The sequence below is a fragment of the Alosa pseudoharengus genome, unplaced genomic scaffold (assembly GCF_046254945.1).
Source record: "Alosa pseudoharengus isolate Yale_2024_CS ecotype anadromous, Long Island Sound unplaced genomic scaffold, YU_APseudo_1.1 YU_APseudo_1.1_scf_3, whole genome shotgun sequence".
NCBI lineage: Eukaryota > Metazoa > Chordata > Actinopteri > Clupeiformes > Clupeidae > Alosa > Alosa pseudoharengus.
Window position 1 is genome coordinate 14,245,853 of NW_027468718.1, and position 22,759 is coordinate 14,268,611.

Here is a 22,759-nt window from a genome sequence, read left to right on the forward strand (position 1 = left end):
CTAGTGCCTACCGGTATACTTCTCACGCGGCTCTTTAGCTGCACTCTGTGGTAGACTACGCCAGTAGTTCCGCCTCCCCACACACCATGCGACTGACAAGTGACTGACATGAGGGTTCACTCATGGTTACTCTAAGGACCCGAGAGAGAGAGGGAGAGAGAGACGAGGAAAACAAACAAGCATGCAAATGGCATTTATCGTGGCCAGAAAAATTATCGAGCTAATTTTAATTATCATGCGATTAATTGATTTATTGAATATCGCGACAGGCCTAGTGGTGTGGTGGTGAAGTGTCATGCTGCGTTCAAGAGCGTAGGTCTACGTCCCGTAGTACTATTTTAATTTAACGTCTTTAATGGTAAGAGATCGCACAGGGATGGATAATGAGCGGTTGTTTAAGATTAAATTACAATGCCAGACACCTTCAGATATGAGAGACCCCCTCAGGTTTTTGACTTTGTTGCTTTCATGGGAGCCAGTCGTCACTCTATGGGAGCTCGGCTCCCTCTGGCTCCCACGTAATTCGACAAATAAAGGCAGGTTCCCATATTTGCCTATACCATACCAGCAATTGCCATCAGTCCACCAGCACTAGAAGACATTGCTTCGATTTAAGTCAATGAAATAACACCTCTCCCAATATTTTATTATATTGTTGGTTGGATTAATAAAGTCGTTTTCCTACCATGGGTCTCCAACACACGTTCTCAAGCTCATTGTCTTGCCGCCCCTTTCGAGCTAATTGCCAGAGGCTGAAGCCTACTACATTTAATTGTTGCGTGACTCAAGGCATTCCAGCCTACGAATTTAATAAAAAGTAGCCTACTAAATCATGCATAATTAAACAATAACTCAATTTAGGCTACTTGGCTACGCAAAAAGGTTTCTATTACAGCACAACCCCTATTCAATGAATGGCTGCCTTGTCTCGCAATAAACAGCGGTGGAAATCCCGACACTTTTTCAACTGCATGAAACATAACAGTGAACCATCAAATATCTCCCAGAGTTCAGTGCCCATCAGTCCCAACATTTAGCAATATAATCAAACAGTCCAAAAGTAAATTAGATCCCAAACCAAACCGAAAATGTTATGCTTTTGATGGCCTACCAGTATGCCGCTCCAAACGAAAAGCATCTCTAATGATGGTTGTTAGTAGACAAACTGGCTTCAGATATCCAACAGAGTGAATATGAGATTGTGCAGTCTTACAGTACTGTAGATGGCTGTGGTTAGTGATGTGATGCTGTTAATGGGGAGTTTTACATAGTTAGCGCAAACCCTATAGGTTATTATTTATTTAGCGTATATAAGGCTTTTTTTCCTTATCAAAAGTGAGGGGGACGACGGCTGTCTCTTCAGCACTGCGTGGGACACATCCCCCACGTCCCCCGTGCCTCCTGCGCCCCTGCTAGTTTGTCACCTACAGAGTTTGACAGGTACGATCTTTCGAAACGCCATGTTATTTCCCATAGACATTTGACGACTGGAAGTTGGATGGATACAGAAGTTACGGAGGTGGGACTTATTCTGGAGAGGTCCATTTAGCTTCACTATCACGTCAAGTTGTAATGTATGCGCAATGCTCATCTAGGCTATTGAGTGTCCCAGTGACGCTACTTCCGTTTGCCTCCATGGGACCTATCTTTCAAAAAAAAATTAACGCCAGTCTATGGCGAAAAAGAAATTATTTTCTGGTCCCGGTTGACTTGTGCTTTGAATTACCCATATGTTGATGTTTGTCAATTTTAAAGACAATTTTTCATGTAAAGACATTTGCAGTTTGTTTCGTAACTATTGAATTACAACATTGTGAAAGATCGTAATTCCAACGACTACAAACCCATCAGTCGTGCTAGTGACGTTAGCTCATTCACAGCCACACTAGATTGTACAAGCATACCAGCAACATGTCTTTATTGGGCTTTCCTTGCCGATGGAAATACCATGAGTCAGAGGATTAAACACATCAGGTAAGTTGTATTCGTCCATAGACTGTACATTAGATACTGTTAAGTGACATAGCAGGCAGCAAGATGCAACCGTTAACTAGCATAACAGCTAATCTTATCGTTGAATTACGTTGGTGACGTACATCGTTCGAGACGAGAGATGTAGTCCACTGAGCGGATTCGCACAAAACCAACATAACTTTTGAAGTCTATCGAACAACAGTACTTTCTTGACGTAAAAAATTCTCTCGTAGCGGAAGTTAAACGGAAGTCACTGGGACACTCTATACATACAGTCGGTTAAGACGTTTGGAAAGGTTACCGCCCCCCACGAGGGGGAAAGCATGCTAACATCACACAATGGAAGTCAATGGGCGAACTCGCTAACAGTTAGACTTTATACATTCGTTTTACATACAGGTGGAGTTCTGCTTGTGTCTGAACACAATAATTTGAAGGAATTGTGTTTATTTAACTGCCCAGTGTATGCTAACAACGTAATTCACCCTCGATTGCCCAATGTTGACGACAAATTTCTCTGGAAGCTATATGAAATGGTAGCATCATTAGGTTGCTAACTGGCTAACTTTATATCGTCAGTGTAACATAACCAACTGGTACACATTACTTGTTAAAACTTTTCCCACGGCCATTGTAGGGAATGTGCATTCATGTGAGAATAAATTCAGATGCAACTTATGAGTATATGATGTTACGGCAAAAGGGTTAGCTTGCCAAACAAGCTACATAGTCCGGCCATTAAAAGCAGTTCTACAATGAGTACACTCGAGACAGTTCTGGCCGTTTAACTGGAATTAGCAAAATGAGGGAACTTAATGTTACCCTTAACCTCCTTGACACACAGATAACTCTCAGTTGAAACGTGTTTGTGCCGTTTAGTGATGTTTGCTAAAAGATTTAATATTTGTATAGGTGCTTTCTGTACTCAAGCCGGTGCACCTCCATTAGATTACATTCAATCGAAATGAATATTTTCCCCCTCGGTGGTTTTTCAGCCACGGTAACCATGGCAACTGGGGGCGGTAACCACGATTATGACTAGTTGCCGATTGTATGTATGGATTTAAGTGGCTTAAAGGCAGCAAAAGTGGGATATAGTGCAACTGCTTCCCCAAAACAATTCCTCCATAACTCGTATTTAATCGTTTGATATGTGGATAACTTTCAGTGGACTAAACAAAAGGTAAAGATTTTGTTATCACAAGGTTAGCTGGTTCGTTATATGGCGAAGCATATAGCCAACTTTGTTTGCAGCAGTGAAACTGAGTTTGTTGTTAACATTGTTGGTAACTGTCAGGGAATTTAACCCCAACATATAGATACAAGAACCACAACACGTAGTATGGCTTTGCCCACAAACTCTGGTACCAAGAGGAGAGCCTGCTAATGTAAGGAAGAATTCCTCACACCATCAGTCTCTGACTCTGCAGCCCATAAGCTGTGTCTTTTATTGTACAGATGCACACAGAAAATAGGAGGCAAGATAGTGACTTCATTGTGACACTCTCATCTCACCCACACACACACAGACAGGGTGCAGTTCCAGTCTTTCTGGGTGCACACTCTTGTACTCTCTGTTCTTAGAACTCAGCACAACAACATTTAACTTGAACTCTCTGTTCTTAGAACTCAGAACAACAATATTTCTGCTTACACAAATGGTTATACAATGATAATAATAATTTCCTTACAGTAATGTAAACGTTTCTTAAGTTTTTTTTATGTTGCATTCATTTTCATTGGCAAAAGCTAGCCTAATATGCATGATAACCTATATAGATTTGAGGGAGCTGCAGCTGTTAGCATCAGCACATTCATATTAACACAGCAGGCACTAGCACAGTGAAGGATCGTGTAAACCTCATCTAGGGTCTGATCAGATTTAGGACCGTAGGCGCTCAAAATCTGACCCCTGGGGGCCATGGCAGCCATTTTTCAAAATGGCCGCTAAATATGGATTTCGTAATGGGAAAATGAATTAAAAGCTGCCAGAAACATAAAATGCAATAACACACTTCACCATAAATGCATGTAAATATGAGCACACTTTCACATAGAAGGTCTTTAAACTTTAAAATATAAGATATGTTTAAAAAAAAAAAAAAAATGGCTGCCAAATATGGATTTCATAATGTCATAATGGATAGATGACAGAAATTAACAATTACAAATTTTGCACATTTGGTCATTAATCAATCAAGTTCATTTTTAAGCAAAAAGGAAAAGAGGTTATTATGATATCTATCAGAAAGTATGTACTTTTTAAATGCATATTTAAATATGTAATATTAAATTGTGTGCATATACTAATACGCATCATTTTTACTTGGTAGTTTGTCAGTGAATCCTCCTTATTCAGTCAGTAGGTTTCATCTTGTGGTGGCCACAGTTGAATATCATTCTCTTTAAAATCTAGGGAACTGGTGGGATGTTTTACTCTTGACTACAAGTGAGATAAAGGCAAAGTCAGTTGAATGTGTTTCTCACTGTTACTCAGTAAATATAGTGTAGTGTACTGCAAGTGAGCAAACCGGCAAATATAACGTAAAGATTTTAGTCTGCAGAAATTTAGAGTTAGGATTCTGTGAAATAAAGTTGGTGTACATTTCCACAGAATTTCATTTAGGCTGGTTATTTAAACTAGTTGCAATTCATCCTATTTATTTACTTAACTCTGTGCTCTTGTACGGCTAGTTTATACCACCAAAAGCTAATCTCAGTGAATTCTTTGCTCTCTAAATGCTCTCACATTGACTAGAAATATTACACACAGTTGCAATGATCAGGCACTCAGTGGATGTCATCAGAAATGCAATTAATCATTTGCATCCAGAGCAAACCCCACGATTGCCTTTGAACACACACTATTTGCCTTGGCCAAGCAAACACAGTGGAAGTGGCCAGATAGATATGGTGAAATTGTCCTTCTTTTTGGGGTCTCCACATTGAGATGGCATTCTTGAGGTCTTTAGGGGACTGGCTGCAAGGAAGTGGTTGGGTAGAGGCTCTTGTTCAAGCAGACATTACCACAACAGGCACAGCTGACTCTTTCTTAAAAGTGGCCCATGTTGCTCGTACGAAGAGGGCCCACCAAGTAACAGTGGATGCATTGTACATTTTGCAACGTGCTGCATATGATAATTTCATGAATATGCATTCCTCCAGTGATGTGCTGAGCTTTGATGAATGGTGCAAGAGGCAAAAAGATACAGTCCCACAGTTTCAGTATTAGGCCACAGTTATGGTGCTTGAGCTGTCTTTTTTGATCTTTGTAAGGTCTCTGCGGCTGGGCTCTTTTAACATGTATCTTGATGCCTTGGCTGACCTCACACCATATTTTTTCGCCCTTGATCATACCAATTATTCCAGATGGATTCTGGTACATTTGAGGGACATATAAATATAGAAAAGAATGCACACCCTCCGAGGTGCTGGCAAGGGAAAATAAACTAATGTGGACACTAGTCACTAATAGTCACTAATTACAGTACATCAAATGCATGTATGCATTTGATGTACTGTAATTAGTGACTATGATGAATTAGGTAAAGACACAATGTGTATAATATAACTTGAAGTGTTGGATATGTTGTATGCTGACTGTTTTGTAAATTTTGTAAATATTGTAATTTATGAACACTATTGTTTGTGTAATCGTCTTGATGATAGGCTCCATTTGTATGTTGTGGTTATGTGCATCATAATTGAATGTGTGGACCTACGCTTGATTACACACCTGGTGAGATACTCAGAGTGCCCTTGATTGACACCTCGTGCTTTAAGACTGGATTTGCTAGTGTCCACATTAGGAACCTTGACAAAGGCTGGCAGGCCGAAACGTTGGAATAAAAGAATTAAGAGATAAAGTGTGCGGCGACCAAGTTTTTCTACATTTGAGGGACATTACAGAGCTCCCCACCAAGCATCCACAAGTTTACAAGGAGTTCTTGGCTAGCAATTTTGTTGTGCAGAAGACGAAGAGCGTGATCAAGCCCATGAGCAGAATAATGCCCGTGTGAAGGGGGGATGGTGGAGCCGTTGGCTTGCTAGGCAATCCTAGTGCACTGCGGCGGTGGATGGTTGCTGGGCCTGAAGTGGCTAGGGTTATCCAAGAATTTGAAGAGGCACATCACAGTGGCCTGAATTAGGCATCACCATGATCAAAGCCCAAGTGTCCAAGTGAAATTTGCTAAGGATGTTCAGTGCCAAGTTCTTGATCCAAGAACTTGGGAACCCATTTGAAGAGGAGAGCAGGGATATCATTGTACTTGATTTAAAAGAAATAGCTGACCCTTGTGCGGCAAAGACTGTGCAGAATGTTGATCAAATTGGACAAGATCAATTCAAGGCATTTACACTCGATCGCCTAGTGAATAGAACAAAATCCATTTATGATCACATTTGTCACAATAAATTGAAGGTCTTCTGAACAAGTTCTATAAAAACTCCCAGCAACAGTCAATAAAGATTAGTGACTCTCAGAAATGATATGGAACTCTTTTCATGGCTTTACATAGGTTGCCAGAACAGGGATGGAAATCTTGAGGAATTCTTCCGCCATGAAAATCCGCCCTGCCCTCCTGCTTTCTCTGAGAATGGCAAGCTCAGCCAGTGTACCAAGAGTGACCTCCTGTTTTGTCTTGAAGAAGGTTGTCCTCCCAAGTCAGAGGCTCCCAATGTCTTCTGTGTTGTCCTTGATGGAGCAGCAATCATAATGCTCAAGCCTACAGGCTCAAGAAAGATTTACAGAGTATGCCCATCAAGTGTAGCTCCGGCTGTCTACGTATTTCCGCTCATTTACATTTCCCTACAGTACTCCGTCTGGAATAGCTCTCGTTCACTTTGTTTACTTCGGCAACTTGTCTCCGAACCAACCAGCGAACAGAGGGTGTTCCTGAGAGCGCTTACGTTTAAGTTGCAAGCCTGTCGTTATCGTTGTGTCCCCCGTGGTTAACATACGTCATTACCAAACGTTAGTGATTGAACTCCAATGATTTCAAACTTCAGACAAGCGTCCACCAACCAGGAAATAAACGTTTGACAATGGATCTAGGCCAGACTCTCTGCGAAGTCATGGTATCCAGGCTACATCAAGTGTTCCTTCCTTATATTTCCTTGTGTCATCAAAAATCAACTCGTGTTGACTTGGTACGGGACAGGTACTTTGCCGACTCCATCAAAGGCACTGCAAGAACAAAGTGTGGTAAAGGGATTCGCAAGCGTGTATGTACTGAAGCAGCTTTGCCAGCGAACTGGCAGAGCTTTCTAAGGGTGGATCAAACTAAAACAGATATTTTTCAATACCTTTCAGACATCTTGGTTAAGTCATTTGACCATGGAGAGAAGCAACTTGTCATTACTCAAGGAAGTAACATCCTCTGCAAGCCACAGCTGCCTGACTTGTGCTTTATCTCCATGCAACCATGAGGAAGCAGATAGCAGGATGATTTTGCATGCATCTCATGCTGCGCAGAATGGCCATCAAAAGATCATGATTCGAACTGTTGATACAGATGTCGTAGTGCTGGCTGTTTCCGTGGTGCAAAGCCTTGGTGACACTGAACTCTGGGTTGAAATTGGAACAGGGAAGAATTTTAGGCACATTGCAGCACATGAAATTGCACACAGCCTTGGTCCTGAGAAGGCACATGCACTTCCAGTGTTTCATGCTCTGACTGGTTGTGACTCAGTGTCTAGCTTTGTTGGTTACGAGAAAAAAACAACATGCACCATGGAAAGTCCTCCTGGAACTTACTCAGGCATTGTTGGAATTGAGCTGTGATCCATCTGATATTCTCTCATGTCTTCTTTCTGTATATCAGAGACAATTGAAAGGTTCAGTTCTGCTGTATGACAGAACCAGTACATGTGAGAGTGTGAACACAGCTAGGAAAAAGCTTTTTTCAAATAGGCACAGTGTTCGCTGAATTCCACCAACAAGTGCAGCTCTTGAACAGCATTGTGAAAAGGGCAACATATCAGGGTGGTCATATTTGGGGCCAAGTATTACTGCCTTCTCATTTGCCTTGTCCATCTAAATGGAGGTGGGTCAAAACAGAGGGTGGCAGTTTTGAACCATACTGGACCTCACTTGCTGAAGCATCTATGCATGCTATGAACTTATTGCCTGCAAATGTACAAAAGTCTATATTAAACAATGCAAATGCAGAGCAGCATCACTGCAGTGTACTGCTTTATGTTTATGTGAGGGAGAATGTCAGAGTGTAAAGCTGTGTTAATCATTTTTTTGCTTCTTGACCGGGACATAAGTCGTCATTGAATTCAGCATGGACGTTAGAATCTTATATGTTATGTTATTAATTAAATTTTGTGTTAATATTCAAAGCTCAACTGATGTTGAGTTGAACTACTGGTTATTTGTTCTGTTTCTTGTTATGCAGGCCTACATTAAAAAGACCAAAAAAAAACCTTTCCATGTCAGCTGTTTAAAAACAGTTGACCTTTTTGTATCACCATTCGTGAATTGCTTTGGTAGAGACCAGACAAAGATCAGCTCTTAATCATTTGTCATTGTGATGTCTAATTTACATAAATGTATAGATCATTCATTAACCCATGTAGTAATATTTAGTATTACAGGAACAAATTTTGAAACATATCTTATATTTTAAAGTTTAAAGACCTTCTTTGTGAAAGTGTGCTCATATTTACATGTATTTATGGTGAAGTGTGTTATTGCATTTTATGTTTCTGGCAGGTTTTAATCCATTTCCCCATTATGAAATCCATATTTGGTGGCCATTTTGAAAAATGCCCACCATGACCCCCAGGGGTAAAATTTTGAGCGCCTACGGTCCTAAATCTGATCAGACCCCCTTTGTGAGTCTTCCGACCAAATTTATGGTGAAATATGTTATTGCATTTAATGTTTCTGGCAGCTTTTAATCCATTTCCCCATTACGAAAACCATATTTGGTGGCCATTTTAAAAAAAGGGCCGCCATGACCCCCAGGGGTCAAATTTCGAGCGCCTACGGCCCTAAATCTGATCAGACCCCCTTTGTGAGCCTACCTACCAAATTTGATGCTTTTATTGCAAAGTGATCGATTTTTGCACTTAACCGCCCTACTAATCCCCAGAAACCAGTTTCAAACCAAGCTTGCGCTGATATGATGCATGATCACTGATCAAATTGCTATTTTCTGACAGGATGAGCACAACCATGCAGGTTCTCTGAATCTCAAGCCCTTTAGCCTAGCATCTTAATGCTGTATTCACAGCACGGTGAATGACAAACGGTGACAAAATGCTGTTGTTTATGAGTTCATAGCCTGGTTATTTATCAAGGACTATATCACGTTTTATATGTTATTATGATCACTCGCATTACCATGGGGTTAGGCTACTGTGTAGGTAATGCTACGGTTAACTTAACATGCCCACCATTACACTGGAGAGATGTTAGAAAACTTTTAAACTTTTTTTGTTATTCTCCCGAGACGCTATAGCTACTTAAGGCTTTTCGCTCATTAGCTCAAATCAGTGAAGAACTACCAGAGAAAACGTTGGGGAGAAAACTCAAACAAGTTAATGTTAGACTTAGACTAGCTGTGTTACAGTTTCTCGTTGCAAAATTAAAATGTCACTGGAGCTCCATCGCTTTTGTAGGCTACACCAGAGAATGTCTAATAAGGGGAGAACCGCCACTCTCGGGAAACTTACGGTTTCTGAACTGGTTGCAGTTCCGTTTCTGGTTCCACATGAGGGCGCTCATGAATAAGTGCAGAATGAATGGAGGTCTATGGAGCTGTACCCCTTAAATCCACTTTTTCGGGATGTATTTTTTTGCGCAGAAATTTGAATGTTGCATGCGAAAGAGGGGGCAGAGAAAATACACACCGCTGAGTATTATATTTTTTTAATCACTTATTTGTTCTAAAAAGCCTTTCAAATGCGTCAATGACGTCATTCATTAGCAAAAAGCTAGTGTGTTGTGGGTAGGGCTGTCAAAATAACTGATTAATTTCGATTAATTAATTTGAGAAAAAATAACTGATTAAAAAAATTAGTGCAGATTAATCGATTCTGTATGACCTTTGACCCCAAGTTCTAGTCAGTAAAAATTAGACTGTAAAATGAAGGAGAGAGAAGAAAACGTGATGCCTGGATCATTGATTGGAACATTTACTTTTAAAAAACGGCCTGATGGTGTTGATAAAAATAAAGTGTTGAAAATAAAGTCCTGTAATCCTGTAATGTCTGCAGCAATGAATGTGCTCTATATACATCAATGCAAAGAAATAAGTGTTGACATTGAGGGGAGTGTTAATTTAATTTTATTGTGTCCCCAAGGTCATATCTGTGGCCTGAAATGCCTTGTACATGTATGTGAAAAAAAAAACTTCTTCCCAAAGCACTTTTGAATTTATTTCCTCAGCATATTAGGTCATATCATAGATTATTATGACAATTATTTGAAGAGTGAAAATAATAATAAAAGAGTTTTTGAAATTAATGTCACAAATGCTGATTATTCAATGATTCATTGAATTTAAATATTTAAAATACTTTCACAGCAAAAATTATATATGCAATTACTCTGTGATTAATACATCTAAATTATGTAATTAATTAGATTAATTATTTTAATTGATTGACAACCCTAGTTGTGGGCAACAACGACCCAACCTGTAAGAAATCAGAAGGACGTAAGTACTCGTTCATTCAACTTTTGACCTATAATCCATATTGAGCTTGCAGAAACCACAATCAAATATTTGATTTTTCAACGACAACCAGGTAAAAGACACATTTAGCCGTCTAGCTCCATAGACCCCCATTGTTTTTGCACTTATTCGTGATCGCCCCTAGCGGAACTGCAACAGATTGCATGTACAATGGAGTTAATAGGGAGTGATCCGGCTCTCCGTAAACGGGCTCTGGCTACACGCAGTCTCAAAAACACTGTTTACAGCTCTTCGAGTCACTGTAGGAGGTCATTTTTTTTTTTATAACGATAATTTAGATAGGCCTAGTAGGGGTGTGAATCTCTCATGTAAAAGACGATACGATTCACATCTAGATACATGGGCACGATTCGATACAAGAAAAGATACATGTTCATAAAAAACGATTCAGTACGATTCGATGCGATGCGATTCGATGCAGTTCGATGCAGTTGAAGAATGGAAAGCATTCTGAAAGATTTTTTATCATTTGCTTAAGGTGCAAATTAATTTTATATTATAAATTATCATGGTCATGTCAATTAGGCAAAAACAAATGTGTGAATATGATTATCTAAACTGAGGTTTGTATCATATATTGTATTGAAATGAAAAAAGAATAGTCTACATTTCAGCCAAACAAAGCAGCCAGATACAACATAAAAATACATTTTTATAGACTTTATAGATTTTATAGAGTTATATCTGATTGTTTTCAAGGAGCTGTAGCCTATTGTTGAGGTAAGACAATACCGAAATAAAATAAAACGGTGCTTAAGACAATCTTGGCCTTTTCTCATAGCTAGAACAACATAGGCCTACATATCAATGAACTGGGCCTATTTTGTTCCAAGTCTGAGTGAATATGAACAAAATAATAATAATTTGTACATCGTTTTAGCAGCAAGGGCCAAATTATTCTTTAACATTAAGGAAATCCCTTCATCAAACGTAAGGCTACTCTACAGACTATCGTTGCCGTTTAGGAATGCTATAGTAAGTGTTTAATTTCGCGCTGGATTTTGACAAACAAAAGAGTAAAATCTGTCAAACAACGACAGAGTGCGAGTTGTCACGTGCTTAAGTTGCAGTAGATGTATGGGTAATGAAGTCCTTTGTCTACTTTGGACAATGAGTATAGCCCAAAACGAACTTCATTACCCACAAATCCGTGCCACGTGTAGTTTCAAAACAGGAAGTGGGATGAACGCGCTGCTTGCAACGTAAATCCAGAGAATGTCTAATAAGGGGAGAACCGCCACTCTCGGGAAACTTCCGGTTTCTGAACTGGTTGCAGTTCCTGTTCTGGTTCCACATGAGGGCGCTCACGAATAAGTGCAGAATGAATGGAGCTCTATGGAGCTGTACCCCTCAAATCCACTTTTCTCGGGATATAATTTTTTGGCCAGAAATTGGAATGTTGCATGCGAAAGAGGGGGCAGAGAAAATATACACCGCTGAGTATTATATTTTTTGAGTCACTTATTTGTTCTAAAAAGCCTTTCAAATGCGTCAATGACGTCATTCATTAGCAGCAAGCTAGTGAGTTGTGGGCAACAACGACCCAACCTGTAAGAAATCGAAAGGACGTAAGTACTCGTTCATTCAACTTTTGACCTATAATCCATATTGATCTTGCAGAAACCACAATCCAATCTTCGATTTGTCAACGACAACCAGGTGAAAGAGACACATTTAGCCGTCTAGCTCCATAGACCCCCATTGTTTTTGCACTTATTCGTGATCGCCCCTAGCGGAACTGCAGCAGATTGCAGGTACAATGGAGTTAATAGGGAGTGATCCGGCTCTCTGTAAACGGGCTCTGGTAAATCAGAGTCTGAGCGAGCAGAAAAGGTTATGAACCGATTTGTAACAAGTAAATCGATATAACGACCGGTTCATTTCAGTTTTATTCCGATACGGGGCTTCACATATCGATGTAGCCGTATCTTACATGTTAAAAACGGATACCGATACGTATCGGTTAATCTTTACACCCCTAAGGCCTAGGCTACACTTATGGGGTGGGTGCTATTGCATTTTCTAACGAATCTCCAGTCTTGGTTTTGTACAGAAATTAATATTAAGTGACACATACGTAAAAGGGAGAAAAAAAGGTCACCTTCCGATATTTAGCAGGCTACGGTCTGGAATTTAATTTAATATTGTTGTAATGGTAGGATAACTACACAGTAGAGCCCGACCGATTTATCGACGGGCCGATATTATCGGCCGATATTAGGCATTTCCCAAACTATCGGTATCGGCATTTATAATGGCCGATAAATGAATATTTTAAAAATAAAATAAAAACGGACGAAACACCCTTCAACCATGTCATGAGTGTTGGCGTTGTATAGTTTGTCCACCAGAGGGCACTCTACACCGTCCCTGCTGGCAACACTCGTGTATAACGCGCCACACATCCTGCAACCTGCTGATCCAGCCAGAGTCGGGCAGAGAGAAAGTTATCCGCGAGTGAGATCATCAGTGAAGTGTGTTCATGGTGATTTGGTCACGAGACATACATTGCTTGAATAACAATTAAAAGAACATCCCCATCAGTTCTCTTAACTCAAATAAGCATGACAAAATTCGTGAAAACAATGTCCAGTTTTGCTGCTGTTAAATAAGTCGAGAGTGAAGCGGAATTAGCTAGTAATTACGTTACGTTGTTACAGTGTAGTTGACTGACTGTCCTTTTAACTTTTGACAGTGTGACTGAAGATGTATTTCTTTAATAGCGTGACAGTTATAGCAGTGAGAAGTATCATCTCTCCCCGGCCTGTTATTTTGAAAGCGTATGTTTTACAATTTGCAGTATGACGTTATCCATTGCTAAATTATGGCCCATCATAGACTAGCTAACCACAAAGCTAGCTAATGCCATGAATATCAGTGGAAGACCGCTAACGTTAACATTAATGAGCTTGGAAACCACAACGAACTTCTGCCTAAATAAAGTAATGATTACTGTATTTATAACTAGTATATCTGTAGTTACAGTCCCTGCATTGTAAAATGTAAGTTAGACGTGCGAGGAGTGAACATTTAGACATAGAGAAAAAGTATCAAACGTAGCTTGTGCAAAACGTAGCTTGTGCAAAACGTAGCTTGTGCATAAAAGTTAGCTTTTCTTTTACACGTGTGTGAAATCCAATGACGCCAAGTGTCTGTAAGACACTGTCGTTCAGCCGCAGCATTAACGGGTTACATAATGGATTTAGATCACTAAATAGTAGGTTTTAGAAGGCAGGCAGCAACTGATGATTGAAAATGGTTTGATGTAGCTTGATGGAAATAATTTTAAAAGTGCAGGTAAAGGGATAAGCAAGCTGACATTGTAATTATAAGGTAGCTTATAAGGCAATAGGGACTAATTATTACACATGCACACTCAAACATTTAGGAGTGACCTTTATCTTGTTTAATGATAATACAAATGATGATGATGATAGTAATAATGTCATCATTATTTTTTGTAATTATTAAGTCTTAGTTCAAAGTTATATTTATGAAGCTTACCAAGTCTTTTAATACTGGTAACTTTGATTTGGTTGATGTTGTTATTGTGTTTTTGTTCAAAAGACTAAGTTTTATATCTTAAGTTTCTATTTTTATACATTTTATTTATCAGAACTTTAATATATTTCGATGTTCCTCTGTTCCACTGTGACAATATTATTTAAAAATAAACAAGTTTGTTTTTAAAATGCATTATCATATTATTTTAGTCAATACTCATAAATAACTACAAATAACTAATGTTAATGAAATGTATTAATGTTTTGTTGCGCGTTTCTGAAAAAAAAATATATATATCGGCCGATATCGGAATATCGGATTTTTAAATCAACAAATATTTGTATCGGTATCGTCCTTCAAAATCCTTTATCAGTCGGGCTCTACTACACAGTTTACACAATAATTACACTGTGTTATAAATATTGTATATCAATGCATTTATTGGCTGTCAATTACCCAAAAATGTGGCTCTGTCTGTCATTGAACAGTAGCTTATTATGACCGCCGCGCAGCGAATCTAATCTAATTTATAATTTAGTGACTGTACACCAACAGAGTTTTCTGTGAATATCTTGAGAACCGTAGGGCCTAGGATGACCAATTTTTTCTGTATGTTTGCCTCCAGGGGTCATGTTAACCCATTCCATATGCACACATGTGCATAAACAGATAGACACGCACACACATACATTCACAGTAATCATACGTATGACACATACTCACACAGTAGACATATGTACGCATGCATGCACATGCACAAACACAGGCACATACGCAGGCACACACACAAGCACACACACACACACACACACACACACACACAGACAGACATACACACACATAAACATAAACATGTACACGCACACATGCACACAATTCAAGAATTTCTCAGAATTATGAACAGGCAAGATAGGGGTGGCATTGTATAAAATGAATTTTACATGTTTTGGTACTTTGGTACAATTTTGGAATTGAGTGGATAATGCAATTTAATGAGACAGTTAGAATCATATATGCCTTTCAGCGTGATTTATTTTTGTGGAAAAAATGTGCTGGACTGGGCGGCGGTCATATTTTGTACTGCTCTGCGGTACATCTAGTTTAATGCATTCTAATCCATTGTCAATCACTTCCGGGAACTTTTTGAAGTTTACATGAACCCTGTGACCTTAACGAATTTGGGACCTTGCAGTCGTAATTGTTGTTTGTTTATTCAAAGTTCTAAAGACAGTCCAACGTAGCCTGGGCTATTCAAAGTCTCAGTCATTTTTTACGTCGTTTTGAATAGCCACTGTATACCTGTGTTTGTTGGCGTGTTGTTGCAAAACTTGTGGAATCATTTTATGCAAGCAAACCGCATACAAGGGGTCTTCACTGTTGAGGTCAAACATGATAATCATCCACCATTTGGGGAATGACACTAATTTTCCACCTCCCCTTGAGTTAAACAATTGATTTTTACCTTTCTCCATTTCATCCAGCCATTCTCTGAGTCTGGCGATACCACTTTTAGCTCCAGCCTAGCATAGATCATTGAATCGGATTAGACCATTAGCATCTCGCCTGCTAGCATCACGTTTAAAAGTGACTAAGATTTCCGATAGTTTTTCTATTTAAAACTTGTCTCCTCTCGAGTTAGAAAGTGTAATAAGACCAACGGAAAATGAAACGTGGCGATTTTCTAGGCTGATTTGACATGGAACTTTACTCTCAATCAGGCATAATAATCCAGTCACTAACCAATTTGTCTTCTGCAGCCTAACCTTGTTGCAGTAAGTTAGCCTACTGGGACTATTTTCAGATGCTGCATGATATTGTGCTGCTGCACCCATGATGTATCTTTATTATTACGCTGGAATGAGAGTATAGTTCTTTCTCTCCATCAATACATATATATCAATGTAAAAAAGCTACAAACTCAGTTTGGAACTGATAACTGATACAAACCGCAGCCCGTAGTTAATTTCCTTTGCTAGTAATTCTGGGACTATGATTTTTGTTAATATTTTTTTGCCGGTAAGGGTGTGAAGTTCATCTTAAATTTCATTCATAATTGTATTAAATCTAACTCTGAAACCTTCAGAAACCACGCACATAAATGTGTACCCTGTCAGTATTGTCTTTTGATATAATACGCCTCAGTTGAGAATCAAGTGGAAGACTTGAAGGCATGCTGAGTGGAGGTGTGTGTGTGTGTGTGTGTGTGTGTGTGTGTGTGTGGCCTGCAGCATCATTCTTCTCTTAAGTTGTGATGGAGCATGCAGGAGCTGCAATCCTTAACATCTGCTGCAGAACCAGTTCACTCCAGACACTTGAGTAGTTGTTGCTCAAATGTTTCCTAGGCATGTGACTGAACATGTTTCAGTGGTATCACTGTGACCAAAGCTGTGCAGTTTTGCCACATTGTGACATTAGTTCTGTCTGCCCTATATGTGGATCAAACAAGGTCAGCATCAAGTGACTGTTAAATCTACTGATCAGGGCTTAGGTCAATTTATTGATGTATGCATTTTCTAATGGTGTATGTTATTGAGGTTAAGAGTGGACAGATTCAATCATAAAGTAACGCTGACCTTGATTGTTGTTGAGAGTTACATCTATTTTTTCTTTTTTTTTTCCTTCAGCTGACAGACCAATTTTTGTTTATTGTGGCAAGAAACAATGTTTAGCAGACCACAGTGACCACAGACCTTCAACTTTAGAGATTGCATTTTGCTATGGTACAGTTATGTTTGAGCATTCTTTACCTAGGGCAGGGTAAGTCAAACTAGAGTGCATTTTACTGGAAAGAAATTTCAAGTAAATAATTGTAAACACTGGTGTCAGTCCACGAAATTAAGAGTCCACGAAATTCTGTTAGACATGTGTAATAAGCCCAAGGAGGATGGTTACAGTGATTTTAGAATAACTAAGTGCACAGGTTTTAAGAAAAGTGGGCGCAGATTACAAAACCGTGTCCACAGTTTAAAAAACATGCCCTCAGATTTCTAAACACAACTCTGGGAGCTCTGTAGATGTGTTGACAGAAAGCAAATGAACAAAACTAACATTTCAAAATTAATAGTCAAGTGTTTTTGAATCCCAAAACCCAAACAAAATGTATCTGACATTTATTATGATCATTCATAATAATAATTATGTTTTCTACCAAAGCATTGGCATTTCTATACAGATCACATGCAGATGGCCTGATTAGAGTTAGGGTTGGAGACTGTATTTTGAGGTCTGCATTTTTGCCAGGAATGCCTTGATAGTATTGGGTTTGTTTTACAGTGTCATGGAGATATTTGAAGATACTTAAGGTATCACTATTATCACTTTGTGTGGTTACTCTATTTCCTAAGTTGCCATGTGAAACCAAGTGTGTGGCAACTCACGTAGTGTAGAACCTGGTTACTGATTGGTTCGCTTTTTCCACAGAGCCCTTTTGCACTGACGTTTTTCAAAGGGACAAAGGGTTATTTCACTTTTAATTGCTATCAACGGTACCTTCAGTAAGGATAATACCTATGGTAAAAGTAAAGCACGTTTTTTCCCTCTGCTGGTCGAAATATAAAACAGGGCCTAACATTACCATGTGACTGTGATAAAGATCCAAAGAAACTTCAGGGATCGCAAATCCAACCACAGATAATCTTGTCAATACCTGGTAGCCTGGCTATTAATCAGGCCCAGGAAGGTTACACAAGCACATCATTCATATCTAGAGTGGGACAACAAGGATCCATTCAGTCTTTATTAACATCCTTAAATACACATATTACAAGGTGTGTGTGTGTGTGTGTGTGTGTGTGTGTGTGTGTGTGTGTGTGTGTGTGTGTGTGTGTGTGTGTGTGTGTGTGTGTGTGTGTGTGTGTGTGTGTCACTGATGAGTAAATATGAAAGGAGACCTAACAGTTATGAAGCTGTGTATTTGACTGCTGTATCCTTACCATGGAAACTACGAAACAACAACAAACCAAAACATACACACACACGTGTGACTTTTCACTGAGTGGAAGGCATCATACAGATAATAGGACTAAGATGTAGGTCAAGAATGTGGCCTGGCCTGGTGTTGGAGGAGCTCACGGTTTTCTTCTGATGTGCAAAGCCTCAGGCCATCACAACACACTGAGACATTGACATGGGTCCACCAGAGCTAACCTCATGAGAGCAGGCCTCCTTTCAGCCAACAGAGATGTTCTAACCAGCTTTACCTCATCAGGGGACGTTCAATATCTTCCAAATGTTCGCAAACAATTTTACAGTAGGCTCTCCAAAAAGGCCCATGGTCTTATTTTCCTTACTAAAATGCCAGTCACATGTTGTCTCCCCATTGGTTTGTATGTTAGGCATTTAGAAACAGAGCTACATGTAAACACTGTGCCTAATAAACAAGTAAATGCAATACATTTGAACAGTTTATCTATTAGAGATATAGCAGCGGCCTGTCATCTGTAAAGACCTTGTCAGTGTCAGTGGATCAGCCACACACACACACACATACATACACACACACACACACACACACACACACACACACAGGTAACCCTAATCCATACCTCCACACACACTCATGGTCCAGGATGGAGCTTTGAGAGTGAGCCAGCAGTGGAAAGTGGATCAGCTGAGAAAGCAGACTGCTGTCCCCGGTCATTACTGCAGAGGAAAGGCCTCTTTTCACGGCTCCCCCTCCTACACACACACACACACACACACACACACACACACACACACACACACACACACCCTAGCCTGGCTGCCGTTTCGCAACTGTGAGATAACGGACTCGTTGTTGCCCGGAAAAAAAAAAGGAACAAAGACCACCCTGTCCCCCCCTTTACCTCTCCCCATCCTAAACACACACACACTCTCTCTCTCTCTCTCTCTCTCTCTCTCTCTCTCTCTCTCTCTCTCTCCCCATCCTAAACACACACACTCTCTCTTTCTCTCTCTCTCTCTCTCTCTCTCTCTCTCTCTCTCTCTCTCTCTCCCCATCCTAAACACACACACACACTCTCTCTCTCTCTCTCTCTCTCTCTCTCTCTCTCCCCATCCTAAACACACACACACACACACACACACACACTCTCTCTCTCTCTCTCTCTCTCTCTCTCTCTCTCCCCATCCTAAACACACACACACTCTCTCTCTCTCTCTCTCTCTCTCTCTCTCTCTCTCTCTCTCTCTCTCTCTCTCTCTCTCTCTCTCTCTCTCTCTCCCCATCCTAAACACACACACACTCTCTCTCTCTCTCTCTCTCTCTCCCCATCCTAAACACACACACACACACACACACTCTCTCTCTCTCTCTCTCTCTCTCTCTCCCCATCCTAAACACACACACACACTCTCTCTCTCTCTCTCTCTCTCTCTCTCTCTCTCTCTCTCTCTCTCTCTCTCTCTCTCTCTCTCTCCCCATCCTAAACACACACACACACACTCACTCTCTCTCTCTCTTTCTCTCTCTCTCTCTCTCCCTTTCCCTCCCTCTCTCTTTTTCTCTCCCCCTCTCTCTTTTTCCCTGTCTCTCTCTCCTCTCTCTCTCTGCTCCTGTTCTGTGTTCGAGCTTTGATTTCACCCGGTCCGGCCAGTCGGTGTCCGTAACCTCAGGTAATCGGAGCAGCAGCTTGGTCCCGTCTTGGCACAGTGGCCTGACTCCCCCCAGAGTGCCTTCCCATTATCCTGCTGACACAGAATCAGATGATTAGCGAAACCCAATATGGTGGGAGACGCTTTAGCGCCATGCTAATGGGATGAAAAGGGAAGGGGTTTGACCTTTGACCCCCAAGAGATGGACAAATGTACAGGTAGAGGATTTGTTGAGTCAGAGCCTTGATGATTTGGTGATGGATAAATGCAGGAGTAACATGTTGATTGGATGAAGGTAATTGGTATTTTTTTATTGAAATTATTTATCTTTTTTGTCTTTGTATATTATTCATTTCCAGGATGGAATACTATCCGTGGAGGACATAGACCTGGTGATGACCGAAGGCCTGGGCATGCGTTATGCCTTCATCGGTCCAATTGAAACCATGCACCTCAACGCACCAAAAGGCATGTCAAAGGCCCTCCATTTTAAATATCCCAACAACATTGGTATGGTTGTATGAAGTCTCCTAGTAACATGATCTTCACAGAGGTCACTCACTCACTCTACTCAGTGCTAATGTAATAATACTAAACTACACCGTCATATTTACACCCTGCGATTCACATGTCCTGTGCATATGTAACTGTGCGTGACGGAGCTAACAGGGACGTGTGACCAAGAGAGAGCATAAGCATAAGCACAGTTATTATGCGAGGACGTGCTACATGTACGTGCATATATGCGTTTTGTGTGGGTTTGGGGGTGAGGTGGTGGAGCAGAGGGGAGGGGAGGGGGCGACCTCACTGACATGGTGAATATCAGAGAACTGTGTGAAATCTGGAGAATGACTCTGGGCCTGTGGATCCGTCTGGCCATGTGAGAGAAGCCGTGCCCCGTGAAGGTGCAGATGAATGGACGGCCTCACATTGACACGCTGGTTCCAAGACTAATGGCAAATGGAGGGCTTGGAGCCTTGCCATTTCGTGGGTGTTCGTTCTAGTTTTTGGAACACTTAAGATTTGTTTTTTTGTTGTTGTTGTTTGTGGTGTGTGTGAGTGCGTCTGTTACGTAAACCACCTACTAGTCCTGGAATGTTAGGACAGAAGAAGACTTCAGAGTGTACAGCCCATAACCGTTAGGTAGATAAACTTCCACAGTACTCGTCATGCTTGAAAACTTTGGCAAGAATAAGTATCCTTTTAAACTCAACCACTGGACGAGGCTGCACCCACTCACCCACAAACACTGCTTAGTCATGATGAATGAAACAAACCTGTCCAACCATCACATTAGTGATGCACAATAAGCTTTTTGTTTGACAAGGACATTTTTCCATTACAGTTGATTGGAATAGATATTGATTTTTATAGATATTTGTTACCCTCCTCGTGACGCCTATCAATCTGTTTGAGCCTCCAAAACTTCAAGTATAACAAAGAAATCTTTTGTTATTTTCGTCTTTATGTTTTTATGTTTTTCTCAATGTTGGATGGATATTAAGGAAGAACAATGCCATTCAAGTGTAAACATGTATTATAGTTGTAATAGTTCTGATGTGGAACCAAATCATTTTGAATGAGGAACAATGTCCTGGGTGTAGTCGAAGTCCTGGGGGTAATACTTCTCATTTATTTAGGTCTAGAGGACTATCTTGAGCGCTATCGTGTGGGAATGAGGAAGGTGTTGTCGACATTTGGGCCTATACCTGAGTTTTCTGGAGAGGAAGCTGCTCTGGTGAACAAGGTACATGTGGGTGTGCACAGGCCAGTTCTGTAGCATTTCATGTTTATCTAGTTTGAAAGTGTCAGGTAGAAAGTAACCCCAATACATTGTACACAAGTATTGTTCAGATATTTTTTTTGTTTGGTAGGCTACTAAATATCCATACATATGGATATAATTCATTGTAACATATAACTTAAAACATTTGAAGAGTTTGGTTTCAAAATGCTATATCCTCCATTTCAATTAATTTATATATATATATAAAATATATATAATTTTGTTTTAAGTATATATACTCTTTTGATCCCGTGAGGGAAATTTGATCTCTGCAATTATCCCAATCCGTGAATTAGTGAAACACACTCAGCACACAGTGAACACACAGTGAGGTGAAGCACACACTAATCCCAGCGCAGTGAGCTGCCTGCAACAACTGCGGCGCTCGGGGAGCAGTGAGGGATTAGGTGCCTTGCTCAAGGACACTTCAGCCGTGCTACACTGGTCGGGGTTCGAACCGGCAACCCTCCGGTTACAAGTCCTAAGCACTAACCAGTAGGCCACGGCTGCCCCCTAATTTCATGTAATTTCAGTGGAACTGGAACAATTAAAAATGGATATATAGCGTTTTGGAACCAAACTCTCCAACTCTTCATATTAACTCATAAGTACTAAGGCTAAGGAAATCTGAAATAAAATGTCTCTTTGTGTGCTCCTAATCCTTAGGAGATCTGTGAACTCATCCCTGCTGACCAGGAGCACCTCTCAGCCAGAAGAGAGAGGCGGGACAAGCTCTTGATGGCCCTGGCCAAGCTAAAGAAGTGAGCTAACGCTGCTCCTCCGATGACCCCAAGGCCGGGCAGGGGTGGGTGGTGGGGACTCAGAACAGAATTCCATCTGGAGCCCTCCTGGACGACCTGGCTACAGACCAGAATGCATTGGTGCTCAGCCCACTCAGTGATATCAATACTAAATGTGACTAGCCTTCAGGGAAGCCAGCCAAAAGTGCTCTTTGGCATAGAGATCTAACCACGAAATGAAATCTGATTCAATTGCAAGTACACGGGCAAGCACTGAAATGAATCAGATAGTTTTAATGCTGTAGTTCATTATGTTCTTATTTTTAATTCACTGTTATAGTGACTTTCCATGAAAATGTATTATGATTATGAAATAAACAATCATCATGGCCTTATCTTGTTGTCAGGTTGTTCATTTTTATTTGAAATATAGTAAAAACAACTTCTTTCAATCCATTTCATAGTTGGTTCAT

The 22,759-nt window shown here is 40.3% G+C and overlaps 1 protein-coding gene across 1 annotated transcript in view; it reads left to right on the forward strand.

The window, feature by feature from the left end:
* cryl1 (crystallin, lambda 1) overlaps positions 1 to 22,681 on the forward strand; it is a 46,059-nt gene extending 23,378 nt beyond the window's left edge. The window contains exons 6-8 of the mRNA XM_076262538.1: positions 20,120 to 20,228; positions 21,401 to 21,507; positions 22,213 to 22,681. Of these exons, the coding sequence (XP_076118653.1) occupies positions 20,120 to 20,228; positions 21,401 to 21,507; positions 22,213 to 22,311 (315 nt within the window). The 3' untranslated portion in view covers positions 22,312 to 22,681. The remainder of the gene's footprint in view (positions 1 to 20,119; positions 20,229 to 21,400; positions 21,508 to 22,212) is intronic.
* The last annotated feature ends 78 nt before the right edge of the window (positions 22,682 to 22,759 follow it).